This window comes from Bactrocera latifrons, unplaced genomic scaffold (genome assembly GCF_001853355.1).
Source record: "Bactrocera latifrons isolate USDA-ARS-PBARC rearing strain unplaced genomic scaffold, ASM185335v1 scaffold_151, whole genome shotgun sequence".
Lineage (NCBI taxonomy): Eukaryota > Metazoa > Arthropoda > Insecta > Diptera > Tephritidae > Bactrocera > Bactrocera latifrons.
The window spans coordinates 591,602-612,200 of NW_017534975.1; the positions used below are offsets into that span (position 1 = coordinate 591,602).

Sequence of the window (20,599 nt, forward strand, 5' to 3'; positions counted from 1 at the left end):
ATGTAAAAGAATCGTTTCTGGCCACTCCCAAGTGAATGGCGATCAGAAAACTTTCCTCACTTGCGTGAACTTCTACACATGACTCCATCCTCCATTTCCTTGTTTTACTTTCTTGTTATGTAACTACATTTGTCTACCGTTATTTCTGAAGCCATTGGTCCTTACACGAGGTTATATCAGTACTTGCGGTATTTTCTTTTGAGTCAGTTTTAAAAATAAGCAACTGGACTGGTATCATCAATAAAGAAAGCAGAAATCATTGCTTCATATAAGATTGAATTATCCCAACGTCAAATAGCTAGTGAAATGGGAATAAGTCATTGTAGTGTGCCCCTCGTTAAAGTGCGTGGGCTCCAGAAAGCCAAGACAACTTATTATAATAAAAGCATGGAAAGCAAAGCGTTCTTTCTGATATAATCTTTGTTTTTAAGCAGAGCGAAGAAAGTTTTATGTGATTCAGTCTTAACGCTTGTTATGTAGCATCCCTGTTATGTTGTTTCAGCATTATTTAAGTAGTAGTGTCATATTATTTACAGTTTTATAATAAATTTCACGAAGTATACAAAAGACATTCAGTACACATAAATAAAGTTTAATTGTTCATTATGCATATAGCTTTATTTAAAAAAAGTCTTTTCACATGATTTTAAATTATGCAAATATTTTTTGCTGGCTTAACTATGTTAAAATAAATTTCGAAGAAAATTTAGGTAATATTTGAATTTTTGCAGCAATTATGTCGCACATTGAGTGTTAAATATATTTTCGATTTGCGATTTGTATATAAATACCTTATAAGTATTGAAGATGACCGTTTTTACATTTAAACTTATTTTACTCTCACGATGACGTTCTATAAATATTATTAAATTGAGAAATAATATTATAGACTTGTGTACCTACTGGTAAAGTGCGGTATTATTGTTTCTTTTTCTTTAGCATATTTAAGAAAATGTTATGTACATACATATGTATGCATGTAGTATGTATGGTATGTATGTAATATAAGTTTACATTCTTTATATGTATGTAGTACGCCATTGATATCATGTCTAATATCATTTAATGATTATTTTAGGGATGTTTGCTTGTTTTTATTTTGTTAGTATCTATAAGGATATATGAAAATAGTTACAAAAACACGTTATTAAAATATACTAATATTGGATATTTCACGAGCTATCGCATAATTCAATTTAAACATTTTACTTATTAATTTAAGACTTAAAGTTAAATGAAAAGGCTATTTCAATTTTTTAGTTTAATGTTAAATTATTATACATACAAAGTGTAAATTTTTTTTTGATTGTTTTATTTTATAGTAAAGTTATTTGCAAGAAGTTTTGTTTTTATCAAAAGAATGGTACAAGTTATCATCTTTTTTCAAAACGAAAAGCATTTTGTTAACTAAAATATTAACATTAGCAATCACACTTGATGATATCAGTGGAGGAAGGGGATTATCGTTCATTGTCTAATTCACAGATTAAAGTACCTAATAAATATTTCTAAAAAAAAAAGATAGTTCATTGCCTTTCTAAAAAACTAGTTTTTTGGTTATTGTAGTCATCGTGTTAGCTTCTAATGACGTCGGCATAAGAATAAGAATAGAATAGTATTCTGTCATTCTTGGATATCCTTTTTTGAAATTTGTCATGGATTATTGCCAAAGGCAACGGTATAATTTTCGGAGAAATTTTTCAGACTGGATTACAATAGCATGTACTTGCCATACATACTAAACGTTCAAAATCAACTTCTCGTACAGAAAACTTTATAGCTTCTTTCTTTTTTTCGCCCATATTAAAATTATTTAACGAAAGATATGTAGCTGTTAAGTACAAACGCACTACTTGTAGGTATATGTGACGTAAAGCAAGAATGACAGTTTCTCAAAACCCAAAAGTCAATTATTATTTGTATAGCAAAAGAAGCTGCTGCGGAAAAGTATTTGCACTACATAAATTTTGAAAGCAACATAAATACATATGTATGTAAATTAAAATTCTGAGGAAATGTCGCATTATTATTGGCAATGGGCGATGTTTACAATTTTGATTTATGGTTAAATGGCTTCAAGCTTTATTTTTTATTAAGCTTTGCAATAAACAGGGCCGGCACGAAACAATTTTTGTAGAAGAATTTATAATTTTTAAAAATTATTCAGTTTTTTTATTAAAAAAATAATCATATTCCAAAGGTTTTACTTAATTATTTAAAAATATAATAATTGATCGTATAATAAATAAGTTTTTTAGTTACACATGTTCGTGACTTTAATTTGGAAAATTCAAACACAATTGTTTTAAATAAAAAGTTGGTGATAAATAAGTAAACAAGAAAATAAAATATGTAAAGAAAATTAGTCAATATGCCGACCTAAAACTCTCGCGCCATAGGCAATAGTCTAACTGGCCTATATGGCCCGGCGACCCTTGACAATAAAACATAGAAATTAAAATTTTTTAAATTTTATATAAAATGAAATTTTTGCCATAAAAAAATAGAGAATGATTTAATCTTTATAATATTAGCAGAGTAGTATTTTTAAATTCAAACTAAATCATTATTTTATGCTTTTCGGATATTGTTTCATTATTTTAGAACGCTTTTATTTAGAGTTTTTTTCAGATAAATGCTTTGATGTCTAACAATTATGAATGTTAATAATAGCAATAAAATAGCATTTGAAATTTTGACAGGTCGATATCAGTTAGAAAACAGAGCAATAACAACTAATCTTGGAAAAAGCATAACGGTATACAGTGAAAATAAATTAACATTTTAATATTTTGTATATAATATAAATTACAAAGTTAAATGCAAAATTAGCATTTATAATAATTTCCAATTTAGGGGTATCTGTGTCAGTGCATATGTATATCTCAACTAACCTCTACAACTATGTTCTCCAAAAGATTACAGACTATTTATGTTTAAGAAATAAAGAAAATTTATAAATTAAAATTATATTACAGCGTAAAAATAATATGCATATAAATGCTGCGTATAATTAAATATTATCAGTTAGGCAATCCCTTAATGACGAATGATGCTAAAGCACTAAGGCTGTTGATAAATAATGCGAAAATATTTATAGATCTAGTTGGTATTGTATATATACATATTTGAGTTTTAACTAGAGCGTTATAAAATATATACATGTATGTCTGTATATGGCATAGTTTATGCGTTAGATATAGTTTAGTTAGAGCTATATTGGACTATTTTTTAAATTTTCATTTTTTTATTTTATACATACATATATATTTAGTATATACTTAAAAGTCTTTTCACATGAGTTTGAATTGTGCAATTATTATGTTTTACTGCTTTGCCTATTTGTAATAAATCTTAACTTCCATTTAATTATAATATTTCCAGTTTTAGCAAGTTTATACATGATAAGTGTTGAAACTTTTTACGGTTCGTATGATTACGTTGACGCATCAATGATATTTTATACATTTACATATATGTGTGTATCGTTTTGCAAATTTGCTTTGTTGTGCTATTTTAATATAATTCGGCATTTAATAAATTGTGTTTGCTTAAAGTCATATAAATTTCAAAGTGCAGTGTGTGTATTCGTTTAGTACATAATTTAAAGTTGTTCGCGAAGTTCTTTTTGGTTTAATATATAGAAGTGTGAATGTATAATCTACTTTACTGCTATTCATTATAATTAAAGTAAATTAAACCATTATTTGTTTAGGCTATGCACGACAAATCGATACTCATATTTTTGTGTGTATATTTGTTATGATTTAAGTTTTACATATTAATTAAGTATACATGCAAATACGAAAATACTTATAAAAGACATTTGTTAAAAAATATGGTCACATGGGATTTTTGTTAAACTATTTTAAATATACATATTTTGTATTTTTTGGTTTTTATTTAAATACTTCACTTATAGTTTAAAGGCTTAAGTTTAAATAAAAGTCTTTATAATAAATAGTAAATATTCATATTTTTGTTTACAAGTATTAAAGTGTAGATGCATCATTACGTTTTATATTCGTGTTATATTGATTGTTTCATTTAATGATTCTCTTCTCAGCAATTGCTTGGTATCATTCTCAATATCTATCGGAGATATGCCAGCGCTACGATCATTAATATACGTATTATCTTCCTCCACGATTTTCTCGAGCACTATATCACCGGTGTTGGCTAAACCTGTCAGCAAAAATTAATAAAAATAAATAAACATAGCGCTATAATAATTTGACTTTTTATATAACATTAATAGACTAGTAAACTAACAGTTACGCCCTGATAACGGACCATTTGCTACTTCTTCCGCCGATGCGCTGTTCACAAGTGCTACGTCCGTGGCAGTTCCATTTCGCATGTTCTTTTGTAAAGCTACAGCTTTCCGTGCGTGGCGTGTAGTCAACACACCAGTTTCGACATCACGTTCTAGACGATGACCAGATCGTGATCTAGTTAGTTGTCGTTGCACATAATCTTCGAGATCTTCTTCTTCCTTGCGGCTAATCAAGCAATTCAGTACAAGTAAAAATAGTCCTAATCCAAGTGAGAAAAGCCCAGTGCAAGTAACTTCATTCCACCATGCCGAGCTGCTACCTAGAAAAATAGTTGTATTATATAATTTTTGATATTATCAAAGTGAATTTCAAATTTGGTGGCGAGAAGAAAGCATGGATTTAACTAGTAATTATTTTGTCGTTTATATATTGCGGGGTGAGGTGCCCACGAAAATTCAAAGTCCACAGACGTTTCTGGGAACTTTGGAACGGTAAGTAAGTTAGCAAATAATGTAAAATAATATCAGGATAAAAAAATTCATATGAAGTTCATAGCTACATCTTTTTCAAACAAAATTAACGAAAATGCGCCATAATCTCTTTATACAGTGGAGAAATGGGTCTAACAGGATAATAACCACGCCCACCTGCCCTACAAAGCTTAATATGCAAAACTATCAAAAGTAAGACGTGCACAGTGGGCAGCCCCAGTCAACTATTTTCAACCAAATTTAGCGCATAACAATCTGTTTACATCTTTATATCAGCAACGCCTATTTCCCATTTGTAGCTCAAGCACTGGTGATGTTTTGAAAATAAAACTTTAGCCATATTCGTATGGCTGCCATTATACAGGCGAACTAGTTCCATAGCTAAGGATATCGACCGATATTTTGCACACGTTATTTTCTTTCCAAGAAGATGGTCATGATAATCAATCTCCTTTCTTATACTCTTTCAACTAGTTGCTATAGATTATAATAGTTTTGTTTACCTAACGGTTGGATGTATCACTTAAAACTGGGCGAGATAGCTGATATATACATACATAAGTGATCAGGATGAAGAGAAAAGTTTAAATCCGGGTGACTGTCTGTCTGTTCGTCCGTCTGTACAAGCTGAAACGTGAAATTGAATTATCTTGGTGAAACTTGGTATGCGGATTCGGGTCACTGCCGCGGCCACAAATCGCAATTAGTTCTAAACCCATAAAGTGCAATTAATAAGCACGGTAGCAAGGGGCTCCTGTGCGTAAAAAACTTTGAAAAAGTGAGCGTGACCACGCCCTGTAATAAACTTAATGTACTTATCTCCTAAACCTCTAAAGCTGCAATAACCAACTTCACCCAGCACAAAATATAATAAGAACTCCTACCGACAGTGTGAAAATTGCTGATGATATGAAGATGACCTCTCTCACTACTTACATATCTAACGGTACTGTATCAAAAGCAAAGTAATTCAATAACTAATTACGTCAGAGATATTCAATTTTACCTTCGAGATGGTATGTGAAGGTTTTATGGGCGCCGGTGTGAAAAACTTTTTGGTGAAATTACAAATTTCGGGACTTGACTGACGATTTCGACTAAATTTGGTGTGTGGCATTATATTATATCACATTGTGAAAATGGGCAAAATTGGAATATAACAACGCCTACTTCCCATGTAACACAACTTTAAATTCCATTTCATTCTTTCACTTGCCTGTCCAAAAATATAGAAGTTATTAATATAACAGGATAAATTTGTAATAATTTTTTTAAAGTATACCACCTTGGGACCAGAATTTTCCAAATCTAAACCTGTTCAAGCCCCTAATTACCGAATTTATGGATCCCAGTATATATAGTGGACTTTTGACAGAAAACATCGGGCAATGTGTGAGATATACAATTGAAATTTCTGAATCCTGAAATTTCTGAAATCCTTTACTGATAATAGTACTTCTGTGTATCGAAAGATTTAGTTCTATATATATAGTATATGCTACAGAATTGCATCTGTGAAGGTTATTATAGCAATGCAACCTAGGTTAATGTTATTTCTGCTTTTTATGCTTTCTGGTACTTACTGAACACATTCCAGGACATAGTTTCATCTGGTATAATACCAGCACCGCATAAGAATACACCAAATACTATAAATACGATACCAATGTGCAGCATACCGATGCTGGTGACAACCTAGAAAAATCCTTTTAAGTTCATTTATCACTTTTTACAAATGTATTTCAATCATTTATTTACCTGGCTGTCCAACATGCCTGGCCCAGGCTTAGCAACGCTATGTCCATGATGAAATTTACGTCGAAAGGAACCACTTGGCGAATGAAATGTTTCTCCACTTTCGGAACTCTGCGTACTGTATCGTCGTTCTCTCGCACGTTTTTGTTCATCGCGTCGTTTACGTTGGCGTTTTATTGCCATAGCCGAATGGATGCCCACGGAATGCATTTCGCTACGAAGAAAAAGAAGGGAAAAGTAAATGTAAATATTTTTAAAAATGAAAAACAGCATTACATACATTCAAATCTTGAAGTTTTACAAGGATATCAATTAAAAAGTATAAGATTAATGCGTTTGTAATCTTGGTGAAAATTCGGCAGTCATGTTATTAGATGATGCAAAGGAAAAAAATTGAGGTTTCTTACTTTTTTAAATAAAAGACACAGAAACTTCAAGTAAATGGGGAATCTTTATTATCTTTCGAAAGGACTTTCTTTGGTATTTTTTTAAGATTATCCTTTTCAAATAATGTTCGCGGCTACATCTCAGATGGTCCATTCGTTGAGTTCAATTTTCGATTGGTAACTGGCGAATTTTACGCGTGAAGTTTTGCTCCAATACCAATCCAAGCGGAATTGTCCACGTATGATTTAGACTTTACATATCCCCACAGGAAAAATTCTAACGGTGTGATATTAAACGATCTTGGTGGCCAATTGACCAGTCCAAAACGTGGAATTATCTGCTCACTGAAGTGTTCGCTCAATAAATCCATTGGTTGATGCAATGTGTGGGAAGTGCCGTCTCTTTGAAAAAATATGTCGCCGAAATCACGAGCTTTAACTTTAGGCATCAAATAGTTTAGTTAATTGTCGCCATTCCACCGGTGTGATATCACACGATCTTGGTGGCCAATCGACCAGCCCGAAACGTGTAATTATCAGCTCAATGAAGTGTTCTCGCAATAAATCCATTGGTTGATGCGATGTCGCCGTGATCACGCTTCAACTTCAGCTCTTGAATCTCTTCAGCTTGCTATTTATCCAAATACGGCAATTCTACTTTATTGAGCCAGCATTACGCCTCATCACTGAACAAAATTTTGATCGAAAACGTTTTCCTTAGCTATTAAAATGTTTCCCTCTCTATCTTCGAATTATTTCGAAATTGATTGAACTATCTTCTATTTCTCTTATGTTAGGTATAACCCCCTTATGCTTTAACATAAATATTCTGATAAATCGGTATAAAGTCAAAAAGAAATGACTAAAATCCTCATACTCGGCATAAAGAGTCTAGAAGAAGGTAAGGGGCGGTCTTTAATTTTATGGAAAATTTTCAATCAAATCAATAACTAATTACGCCAGAAACATTAAATTTTACTTTCGAGATGGTATGAAATTTTGACAAAGGGCGAGGCCCACTCTCTGGTGAAATCCCATATTTCGGAACCCAATGGACCGATTTAGAGTAAATATGTGACATACGTTTAATATTCTTACATCACAGAGTGAAAATGGGCGAAATCGGACTACAGCCACGTCTACTTTCAATATAACACAATTTAAAATTCCATTTGAATCTTTCACTTTCCACTTATCAATTGATATAAGGGATAAAACTTTGCATTAATAATTCCTTTAAAGTATGCCACCTTATGACCAAAAATTGTCCAAATCAAACCACACTGTTCAAACGGGTACCGAATATGTATACCCCTGTATCTATAGTTGATTTTTGACAGAAAATATCGATCAATATGTGAATATCTCACATAATAATTGAAATTCTGACAATAGTTTTTCTGTGTATCAGAACTGAATCGGTTCTATACTTCCCCGAGCCCTCTATGCCTAACATAAAGAATTTCGAATTTCCAGGTGACTTTATGCTGGATATCTTCTTCTTTACTAGCGCAGACACCGTTTACGCGATTATAGCCGAGTTAACAACAACACACCAGTCGTTTCTTCTTTTCGCTACGTGGCGCCAATTGGATATTCCAAGCGAGCCCAGGTCCTTCTACAGGAGATATTTCGTCTTGCCCTCGTTCACTGTCAAATCCATTGACTTTGCTTCCATGTCCAGTCTGGTGAAAGCAGAACTAACGGTGCGGGTATTGAAGCTGATGATATCAATATCAATATCATCGGCTTACGCCAGCAGCTGTACACTCTTATGAAAGATAAGCTCGATGGCCCACGGTAGTTGACGCAGATTGTGGGCTCTCCCTTTTTGTGGATTTCCCAGAGCACACTTATATTCCAATCGTAGGGCATGCTTTCATCCGACCATATTTTACAAAGAAGTTGATGCATAGTTTTTCGCCGCTGTGTTTGAATAGCTCGGCCAGCAATCCATCGTCCCCCGCCGCTTTGTTGTTCTTCAGGCGGGTAATTGCTATTCGAACTTCTTCATTAGGCAATGAAAGGTCTGCTCCATCTTCATCGATTGGGGAATCGGGTTCGCCTTCGATCTACTTTCATTGCCATTCAGCTGGCTGGAGAAGTGTTCCCTCCAGAATTTTCATAATTTTAGTATGCTTTGGGCCTCGATCACCAGATCACTTTTGGGGGTTCTACAAGAGTATGTTTCGGTCTTGAAACCTTCTGTTAGCCGCAGCCGGCGGCTTATCAAGCTCTTCATACTCACGCATTTCGGCTTTCTTTTCTGTCTGCAAATGCGTCTGGCTTCCCTCTTCAACTCTCGGTATCTATCGCCTCCCGCACGTGTTGTGGTCGATCGTAACTTTGCGAGGTAGGCAGTCTGTGCAGAGTGCTCTCAGAGAGCAGGAGTGCAAGCCGAGTAGAAAATCGTTCGGCTGTCTTTTGTGATTGCAGCTTCTTTGTTGACGTGAGTTTTTTGCTGCACAGAGGCGGGTGCGAATCTTGGTTGCAACAAGATAGTGGTCGGAATCAATGTTAGGATCTCGGAGCGTACACACGTCTAGAACACTGGAGACGTGTCTTCCGTCTATCACATCCTGATCGATCTGGTTGGTTTATTTTCTAGCCTCAACCCATTTGGGGATGTTTCCTCGTGGAGGCATAGAAGGCGACTTTGGTCACATCGTCCTTCTCTTCCGGGGCGCAAATCAGCGATATCTTGAAGAACCTCGCTTTGATGCGGATTGTGACTAGACGTTCATTCGCCGGAGTGATGATAGTACTCGGCGACTGAGTTGGTTGGTTGGTTGATGTTTTTCATCTAAGGTATTTCCCTGGCGTTAATTCTTGCAAGTTGCAAGAGTATAAAATGTTCAATTGCACCCGAAGTTAAGAAAACTAACGTCTTTCTTACTTGTTTTTTCTTGTTTTCTACAAGATGATTTATGCCTTGTGTCAGCTACCAGTGTTTTGTAAAAACTAAAACATCACCAGTTTAATTTAACCAGTTGCACGTGTGGAGTGAAGAAGAAGGGTGAACTTTTCATTGTTTCGAATGCACTATAAGCCCAACATCAACTTATTTGCACAAACACACATATGTATGTATATATATGTATATACACTCGCTATACATTTCGAAAATGAAAATGTCAACCTTTCAACATAACAACAAAAACATTATGAATCATTTACCCCCCAATCTGGTGCTGCTGTTTAATTCTAAAGTGGACAGTTTGGGTCTTTGTTACGCCTGCGAAATATTATGATCATAAGACATATACCATACATACTATGTGTTTATATGTGAATAAATATGTGTAAACTACATGGCACATTTGTATTATAGAAACTTTGCCAACTCAATCGTATACCACATATGCATGTGTACGCATTTCTATGGACCTGTGTGTTGATGCACAAAAATTCATACTGTTCATTGTCACGCCTGAACGAAACAGTTATAAATACAATATGCAATTTTATATTATATATGTATAAACCATGTATTTGCTTACCTTAAACTTTAAGTTATCAGCGGTTGATTTTAATTCTTTACTTTTGGAATTTGAATACACAGAATCAGCACACCGTATTTAAGTTTCAGGCCTTAAATACCATCTTAGTTATATTTATATATTTTTTTCGCTTCCGTTAAATTGGCTCAAGGCATTCACACGATCAACTAGATTTCCGCATTATGCTGCATATCCTATATTTCATATTTCATTTGAAATTTATAAACATAATAATAACTGGAACCGCAATGAAACGCACAAACAACACACACACGAGCTGAATAAATGCAGTACTATGCCACTCCCCGCTTCGCTGGGCTTCAACGAGTCCAAAACGCACTTCCGAGATTTAGCGAGATATCGATTTTGTACAACGTATGGATGTTAGGAATTTGAAGTTCACTTTTTACTTTTATTTAATTCCTTTTCATTGTTTCACATAGCAAATCGTGTGTGAAACACTTGACTAACGCACTTGTAATCTTCCGCACTTTTATATTATAGACTTAATTTCCATTTTTTTCTAACATTTGTATAACTAATATACAATACACATATGTGCGTATATACATATGTATAACTGTTTGTATTTACTACGAAAATGATATAAACTTTATGTGTTAAAGCATTTAAAACATTTAGCACATTTTATAAATGCAATTTCATCTGCGTTTTCTTCTTAATATTTACAACAAAGCAGCAAAACAGTTTTACACTGCTATGAATATGTGTCAAAGCGAGCGACGGCGGATACCAGGTATCCTTCGCGGCGACTAAAACATCGCATTAGAATGTAAAGCTCAGGATGTGCAAAGCTGCGAGAGTCCGTGAGCGACAGAGAGCAAGAGAATACCTGTGTGAAAATTTAAAAAAAGCTTTTGCCTTGACTAAAATGACAAGTGCGTTGAATCATAATTGAAATATGCAATAATGACAAAGATTCGTAAGATTAAGCATCTCTTACTTATCAACATACTACATACTTATGTATATTTCATATGATTATAATTTATCAAAAACTATGCCAGTTATTAAAATTAATTACAACAGGTAAGGAAGGTCTAGGAAGGAGTTGACAAAACTGTCTATACAAACACGTAATAACATTTCGCACATGTTGACCAAATAAATTGCTTAAAGGCAACTGGAAAACCGAACAATTCACACGATCATAACCGTTGTCGGCACAATGATTATCGAATGAAACAATTATTTTCGAAATACTCGCTCTTTAATTGAGATAACTCACATATTGACTGATATACAGGCTATATATGTATGGGCCCGTTTTTATGCATTTTAGGCACAAGGGTGTGGTGGCTAGATGAAGTTTAGCCCGATTTTAATCAAAGTGTTACTAATATTTTCGGCAAAAACAGTTATAGGCACTGAGGTCTACATATTCGACATCCCCACCGAGGAAAAAATCCTCACAGCTCAATATGCGGGCGATGTCGCTTTCTTGTATGCCTCCCGTACAATTAACTTCAGCACATCCACCCTCAATAAATTCATCCCCACCGTCCTCGACTGGTATTGGATGTGGAGATTCGATATCAACACAACCAAGTCAGAGGCAATCTTCTTTTCACGGAGGAAGCGAATTCCACCAAAAATCTTGGTAAATAGGTTCCCCATCAAATGGAGGCCTTTCGCGAAATACATCGGTGTTGTCTTCGACAGGCGGCTAACCTTGGCGAAACAAATCACAGCAGTTCGATGTAAAGCCAATGGCGCCTTCAGCGCATTAAAACCCTTTTTTACCAATAAAACGGTTTCCCCAAGCACCAAGAAACGAACTTTTAACGCCATCATTAGGAGCATCTGCTCCTACGCCATCCCTATCTGGGGCTCTGCCTCACCCAGACAACTGTCCAGGCTTCAAGCCACATACATGCGTCTACTAAGATCAGCTCTTAATTTCCCATGGTTTGTTAGAAACAAACAGATCCTTGAGGAAACAAATSTTCCTTCCATCCAATCTGCAGCTATTTCCTACGCTGCAAATCTCCGGGCGGCAGTAGCATCCCACGCAAACCCCAGCATCAAGTGGCAAGACACTCTTAGGTGCAAGAAAACCGACCGTTTCAGAATTCCATGTATCCTGACAAATCCTTTCGCTCCCACCTAACCAAAAATTCGAGCTTCGCTTTTTAGCGTCAGATTCTTTTGAGAGCCACTTCCGCTCACAACTAAATCTTTCTCCTTCTCCCGCAAAATACATTACAGGTTCATAACCATATGGTTGGCAACCGGTGTGGGGGGGTTTTATTCGGTAGGCGCATCAAGCGAATCCGGCACTACCCGCCAGGGTGTCTTTAGAAGATTTCCCCCCCACATCTCCTCCCAAAAAAAAAAAAGTTCGATAGAGGTTTTATTGCAATAACCTAATTGATGCTTGATTTATATTCTATAAAGAATGTAGGAGCTCTTGCAGCCCGATTTCGCCAATTGTCACAATGTAACATGTGAATGTTGATATAATGTTGTGCATCAAATTTTGTTAAAATTGGTCAAGTGTAGTGGATGAGGTATAGGAATTCGACAAATGGTGGGGGAATCACGTCTATATCTTGCCTCTGACTCGTTTATATATTGAATTATTGTACATTTACTACTTTTTAACATAAGCGTTATACGGGGAGTGGACAGGATTCCACCCTAGCTAGACGTTAGTTTGTGAGATATGCATATAAAGGAGTTACATGGGTTTACGGGTTTCAAAAAAACGAATCTACAATACTTTTAGAATATCGTTCTATATTTTCAAATTGATTCGTAGAATAGTTTTGGAGATACAGCCTTGAGAACTTGTGCGCTTGAGGCTAACTAGGCTAAGTGCACCGTCTTTAAATGCGTTTTTCTCGAACTGTGTTTTTGAAGTCGGTTAGCAAGATATCTCGAGAACTACTCAACCGATCTTTATGAAATTTTTTCAGGTCCTTGAGATACAGTTACGAAAGACTTGGACAAAGGATTTTTTTCGTTTACAACTATTTCAAAAAAAATTGGGCGAAATTTTAATTTTTTTGTAAAAATGTCTGCCAATTTTCAATTTGTTTTCCTTCGTCCAAGTTTTAAGTTAAGGTTTTAACTAAATCATGTATTTTTTTCACTTTAAATGATCCTGTAAGGAGTTATCTTGACAACACGGGCCCACTTGTTTTCCGTGGGATCACCGGAAATGGCGTCCAACCAATATTGGTTGTTTTCAGAACTTTATGGGTTCCGCATTTTTAAAACTACGATTAAAAAACAAGCTATCACACAACAGATAAAATTTCCGGAATGGGTCTGGATTTTTATCCGGTCAAGAACTGTTAACACGACCGATTTGAAATTGAAGGACGTTATTAACTAGTCCCCTAACCATATTACTCTGATTTGGCTTCCAGCGACCAATTCCTCTTTCCCAAACTTAATAAAAAACGCGCACATAGTCAATGTTTGTTAGAATAGGCTTTTCTATTTAGGCTGCATAGTCCTTAAAAACAATAACTCATTAAAATGGTTCAAAAGTTATTTCTCAGCGTAGCCCACGACTTTAAATGCGGAAAATGCCAGTCCAACCCGGCAATAATAGTGTCAAAATCAAATTCTCAATATGCAGATGATTGCATGATAATAACGTCGTGCTATGGAATTGATGGCATGTACTCAAAAGTGAACGCCTAAGCTGCAAGAAGCTTAAAATCCTCCCCTAAAATCCTCCCTTCACTACAAGAGCTTAAAATCCTCTCCTTGGGGTAAAAATAGAGAGATGGGCTTGCAATATACAAGGAAATCGGACCGGCCGATCATCAACTACTCCACCTTATTATGGTCGCTTGGATGCAACAGGGCGCACATGGAGAAGATACAGGCCACCGTTCCCACGACAGTCGGATCTACGGAAACCGGAACGGACCCGGATTTTTATCCGGCCAAGGACTGTCAACTCGGCAGAACTCTGCCGTTACAACAACAACAACAAGATACAGGCCAGAGAGAGCACCGCACTTATGTAGAACCATAGACCAGAGTGTCTTCTAACGTCTCCCGTGAAACATCTATACAGTGAAGTCGATAACTTCCTGTAAGGCAGCACAACATTATTTTCTCCAAGCAATTTCTATTCAAATGTTTTCGCAGAAACTATCCATCAAGTCACCTGTTTGAAATGGAAATGGCTAGAAATATCAGGACAACATTCTTCCAACTCGTCAATGAACTTGAATAACTGACCACATTTCGGACGCTACCAATTTTCAACAGGCACTGAATGCCATTCACAGTGGAGCTATTAACACCTTCATTCATCCTGCAAGCAATAAGTCACCGTATGACACTAATCACCTTTTTACAACTCGTGTTGTTGTTTTAATTTGGAGAAATGCTGCCGGTTTGACAGTGCTTGGCCGGGAAAAGATCCAGCGGAACCGTCCCAATTGTCGCGGGAACGTTCTGAACCCATCGAAAAAGTTCTTCTCCAGACCTACCAATAAGTGATTTCGATGACAGTTAAGATATTGCTTTCTCCCAAGCAGGGTCTGAATAATAACTCAAACAACAACAACGCAGACGCATGTCAAATTTGTCTTTGTTATAGAATCTAGCAGAGATCGGGACACATACCAAAATGACATTACTCTCTCAAAGATCGTGGTTTTCTAATAGTCAGAGCAGAAACAGAATGTCGAGCAATAACAGTTGTGAAGGCATGGTGGTTCCAAGTGGCATTTGGCAGTTCTGGAGGTTTCTGAAATCCTTGTGTATAATTCCCGGGAAACAAAACATTCTGAATAAGACCCATATTTTCTGCCAGCTTCAAAAGAAATGCTAGCTAGCATAACACATATACATACATATATATACATATAGGAAAAGTCTCTGTCAGTATTGTCAATATTAGTCGTTACAACAATGTCATCCTTTTACATGAAAAATTTTTGAGTTAATTTCAAATTTCCTTCTATAGTTGACAGCTTAGGAAGAATTTTAATAATGAAAAAAATTAAAAAACTCGTTTCTTTAGCAATGGGAAATACATACATATGTATTTATTTTATTGCAATTACATTGTCTCTTAAACCAACAAAAACAAAAATTTATATATATATTTAAAGAATTTTTTTTTATTTGTAGGCCCTAAGTTAATAAGCATTATCCTTTACATTTATTTGTGTGTTTAAAATGAAAAATTTCAATGAAATATAATACATGCATTCAAAAGATGAGTAATACAAAAATAAAATTAAAATTTTAAAACAAGAAACAACAAGCTTGTTTCAAATTACGACATAATAATGTCATAAAGTGTCTGTCAAAATAAATTAATTGAGTGTGTTGCATTGATTTAAAGAACTGAAAAAGAGAAAACCTTTTTACAGCAAAATAAACATAAAAAGGAACAGTTTATAATAATCAAAACTAAAATTAATCGTAAATATAATCTCTGCTATTAATAAGCCTTATCAACTTGAGAATCAATTAATTATAAATGTCATGCAACCTTCATATTTAAAATTGCGTTCGCGTTGAGTAATTAAAAAATAAAAATTTCATTGTCAAATATAAAAAATAAGTACTAATATAAAATATGCTACGCTTGTGAATCCATTAAATATTTAGAAAATTCGATAGCACTATTAAAATCCATCACAATGCCAATGAGATTATTGAGCTTTGAATAATATGTAGAGTGTGCCTTGCTACGGATGTTTTTATATTTAACACCGTCAATCAATTTTGTAATTATGTATGATATCCAAAATATATTTGTGCGTGGTTCAAAAGATTCCCAGTTATTGCTGTAATGAAAGCATATCAATTGAAACTAAAATAGTAATAAAAATAAAAAAACGTACCCTAAAACATCCCGCATCATGCGATAAATATCGAATTGGTAGTCTCCGGAAGCGGTAAAGAGATCTTCATCAGAGGAAATGTCATTATAGTGACAACAATTATTAAAAGTCATACGAGAGAGCGTATAATCGATTATTGTAGCTTTAACACCTTTTGTAGGCACGGAATACGTATGATTGTCCAAAGTAAATTTTAACTCTTTCACATTTGTGCTCAATAATAATATATTTCCCCAATGTAAATCACGATGTTCAAACTGAAATGCTTGTTCTGCTACTGCTAATGTTAGCACAATCTACAAATAAATTTTTATAACAGTAAAATAGTGCAAGTAAATGTATTTATGATATCGAGTGCCATGTGCAAATAAATATATACCTGAAGGAGTGCACCATACGTTTGCTCGGCATTTTGAAATTGGAAACTTTCTAAATCCCGACCGCAAAACTCCAACTCCAATACTATATAAATTTGTGTGTCATCAAATATATCGGGATGATCGTTTTCCGAGCCTTTGTCTTTGTCAAAAATTTCCCAAAGCTTTATAAAATGTTGAGGGTACTGGCCTTTAATACAAGTGACCTAATATAATAATATATATTATTTTTTTATTTTATTAAAGCTTATATAATAAACAAATTATTATATAAACTAAAGTACGCAGCGCTAGCATCATAGGCTTTCGGCTGACTGGTGCGAAAAATTAGAAACTTGTTTAAATACAACGAAGGAGATCTGTATCCTTCAGATAACTGTAAATTTTAGATATCTTGCTAATAGTTGGGTTCATTAAAAGCTGAACAGGATCATCATTGTTAAAGTTTTTAAGTCTGAGGCTGTCCAGAGCAGGACAAAAAACGAGTAGGTGTAGCACACTAACCGTTGACTCACAAAAGGGACATTGGCTGATGTGACTACCGTCCAGTAGGTGTGCATTGGTAATGATAGTGTGTCCAATGCGGAGTCTGACGTACGGAGTGATGAGATTGACTGGCAGAGAAGTCGGAAAGTTAGGTTTCGTGCGATTTGGGTTAATTCTTGAGTAATGGTGATTGTAATTTACCCAATCAGCAGCTAAATTGGTGCTTCTCAGTTGAGCGATGGTAGATATCGCCCTTAACGAAAAATGGTGATGTTATAGTGGGAGAGTGACACATTTCCTTGGCAATTGAGCCCGCAAGCACGTTTCCAATTATACCCGAGTGCCTGGGAACCCACATAATTCTGGGTTTATGTGGAAGCGATATCAAAATGTCTCTGATGGCGCAAATGATGTAATTGGAGTTATTGCAGTTTTTTATAGCTTGATAGCAGGATAAACTGTCAGTACATATAATATATTTTCCTTTGTTTAGCTTAGAGTATTGAACAGCTTTAAGAATTGCGGTAGCTTCAGCTGTAAATATTGAACAAAAAGAAAATAGCAGGCCATACGAAATAGGGTTTTCATCTTCACTAACTGCAGCGAAGGAGGTGTGAGTTCCTTTTGATCCGTCTGTGAATAGAAGTTTCCAACCAGCTGATTTGAGAGAAGCTGTTACTTTCAGGAAGTGGGCTTTATAAACATTGCTAGAAGTATTGTCCTTTCGTAGTTGAACTAAATCAGAAACAAATGAGGCTTCACTCACTAGCCATGGGGGGTGTTTAATACTCCAAGGTAAAGCTATTTTATGCGGTAACTMATTTACTTTCACAAACATGGCGCATTTGTATAACGATGTTGTATAACGAGTGGAAATCCTTTTTCAGAACAAAACATGGGATTGATTATGAGCTTAGGATAGAGTTTATATAAGCTGTCTTCCATATTGTCTTTTAAAAAAGTCCAGTCCAGATTCAGGCAATATGTTTTTTATCGGAGATGTTGGAAACGCACGAATAGAACGACGGGCAGCAGAATGATACGGTGCGGCAAGCATCCCGATATGATTTTTATATTTGATGGTGTCCATATATTTCTAAGCCGTAATTAATTATTGATAAGATGAGAGCTTTGGTGACCTTTACTAGTAGAGCAGGCCCAATGAGTGAGCGCTTACATGAAAGATACTTGATTATGTTTAAATTATGAAATAGTCTTTTTCTACATATTGACAATGTTGCTTAAATGAATACTTATATTAATCCTAGGAACTTAAAACTATCTGTACAGATTAAATTTATATTATTAACGGTAAGTGTAGGTGTATTACAATGATGTTTCTTACAAATATGTAATAACTTAGATTTAGAGGAAGAAATTGACATTCCCGAAGAACCGGACCAATGGAATAAGAGGGATAAGATTTTAGAAAAGGAAGACGTAACAACGGACAAATCGGAGGTATTAGAAAATAATACTAAATCATCAGCATAGATTTGGTGACTGATATTAGGGAAGTCAGATAAAATTGTACTGATTTCATCTAATGCGATAATAAAAAGTATGACTGAAAGGGGGAACCTTGGGGTGTTCCATTATAAAAAGGTAGTATAGAGGATCGGACATTAGAAACAAGTACACTAATTTTACGTTTAGAGAGAAAAGATTTAACAAAGTTATRTACATATATGTGAGCCGACTTTCCATTTTCTAAGCTGCCTTAATACCACGTGTATACCAATCCGATCAAAAGCTTTTAAAAAATCAAGTGAAAGTATCGACTATATATATTATATAAATACAGTTTCATACATAGTTACACAAAAATATCTAACCTTTCTGACATTTACAAATCCGCATGTAAAATTTGCTGAATTTACATCTGTCCGCAAGTTTGCCAATTCAACTGAAATCACCACCTCTGGCAATATTTGTTCAAATGTCTTTTGTTTCTCTCCATTGACATCTATGTTCCCTTCAATCGGTATAACTTTCATAACCGTGCTGTTCGCATCTGGCATTCTTCGCTTACTCGTTGTATTCAAAAATACCTCACCATAAGCACCTTCACCAATTTTCGTACAATGTGTTAATTTATCTGCAGAATACAGCTCTTCAAATGGTAGAGGAAATCTTTGATTGCAGCGATCCAAAACATGTCGCTCCCAAATCTCATTATTTTCAGGTGTGCTTATTCTTAACACATTTTCCGAAATGCGCTCAGGTTTTAAAAAGATAGATTTTCTTTTACCAACAATCGTACCAACGAAACCAATAAATTCCACAGAACTGTTGCGTTTATCTGATTGTCGTCCTGCCAAATTATTTGGGTGTTTTTCGACTAAATTTTAAAATATTAATTAAAACTTTACATTTTTAGTTTACACTAATGAAATACCTTGTTTGCGTCGCCAAGCACTAATTGATTTTCGCCACTTTCCGGGCTGCAAAGTGAGACTAGGAACTCGGACGTCTCCTTTGACATCATATTTTTCATTTGTCACCATTTTTTTTGACTTTTCCATTGAATTTTGAGTTCTTTTGCCATTTGTTGACTCAAAACAAACGTGTCTCGTATTTCTAGTCCTCGTTACATGTTGAAACCGATTTGTTTGTCTATTCAATGTTGGAATTGAGTCTTGAGATTGAATTGTATTGAAAGCAGTCTTTTTAACTAGTTCGTCGCATTCTAGGATATGTCAAATTAATTATTTAACATTATTTTATAAATGTGTATACAATAACATACCAACAATTTGTATACTAGGGGGTAAAGGTGTGCAATTTAAACGCTTATTTTTACCCTTATCAAAATATAAGAGTCGCCAGGCGCCAATAGGTGATAATGAGCATTTAAATGGATCCACTTTAAACCCACGATGAACCAGTGGAGTAGAAATTGAATTGGATTTTCCTTGTATATCTTCGTTTAAATCGTTTGGCCACTCCTGCGAAGGTTTCAAAAGCGACGATTCATTTCCCTTGCTATTTATGCTATTTTCCACACTAGAGTCTCGATTGAATGATGCATGCACCTCTTTTTTTAAAATATTTAACTCCCGCAATACACTAAAAGGACAAAAATACGAAAGTTATTATTTGTACCACACGTTTTATAATTTTATATGCGAACGGTCTTGGCTCCAATAACTTGTCAAAAGAATCCAGCCAGGCACCATCTTCTAAAGTGTTATCTAAATCTTTGCTTTTATCTGTGTTAATATTCATCTCAAATAAATAAAAAAAATATAGTTTATATAAAATCCTTCCACCGAAATATAAAATAATGTAAAGTGTAAATACGCGCTCTCGAAAAACTTTTTGGTATTTTCAAATTTTTGTATTGATTGACATGTAGTTTCAATCATAAAACGTAAGCAAACATCATTCAATCAATTTATTTAATCTGAAACACAACCCAATGCATAACATAGATATGTCATAACGAGTATATACAACGTTGCGTTAACGCAAAATATTG

The 20,599-nt window shown here is 34.7% G+C and overlaps 2 protein-coding genes across 3 annotated transcripts; both read right to left on the reverse strand.

Moving 5' to 3' along the window:
• Positions 1-3,940: 3,940 nt before the first annotated feature.
• LOC108965943 lies at positions 3,941-11,132 on the reverse strand. 2 transcript variants are annotated; one of them, XM_018928621.1, is made up of 5 exons: positions 10,410-11,132; positions 6,527-6,737; positions 6,352-6,463; positions 4,294-4,596; positions 3,941-4,185 (listed from the first exon to the last, which is right to left on the reverse strand). In XM_018928621.1, exons 2-5 carry the CDS (start codon positions 6,731-6,733, stop codon positions 4,019-4,021), a joined length of 789 nt encoding a protein of 262 aa, XP_018784166.1. In that variant the 5' UTR covers positions 6,734-6,737; positions 10,410-11,132; the 3' UTR covers positions 3,941-4,018. The 2 variants fall into 2 exon arrangements, with proteins under 2 accessions (XP_018784166.1, XP_018784165.1); XM_018928620.1 differs by having other exon boundaries at positions 4,273-4,596.
• Positions 11,133-15,949: 4,817 nt separating this feature from the next.
• On the reverse strand, positions 15,950-20,416 carry LOC108965944 (putative serine/threonine-protein kinase haspin homolog). Its single transcript, XM_018928622.1, has 7 exons — positions 20,252-20,416; positions 19,868-20,187; positions 19,517-19,807; positions 18,954-19,459; positions 16,635-16,838; positions 16,256-16,551; positions 15,950-16,198 (listed from the first exon to the last, which is right to left on the reverse strand). Exons 1-7 carry the CDS (start codon positions 20,344-20,346, stop codon positions 15,991-15,993), a joined length of 1,920 nt encoding a protein of 639 aa, XP_018784167.1. The 5' UTR covers positions 20,347-20,416; the 3' UTR covers positions 15,950-15,990.
• Between the last annotated feature and the right edge of the window lie 183 nt (positions 20,417-20,599).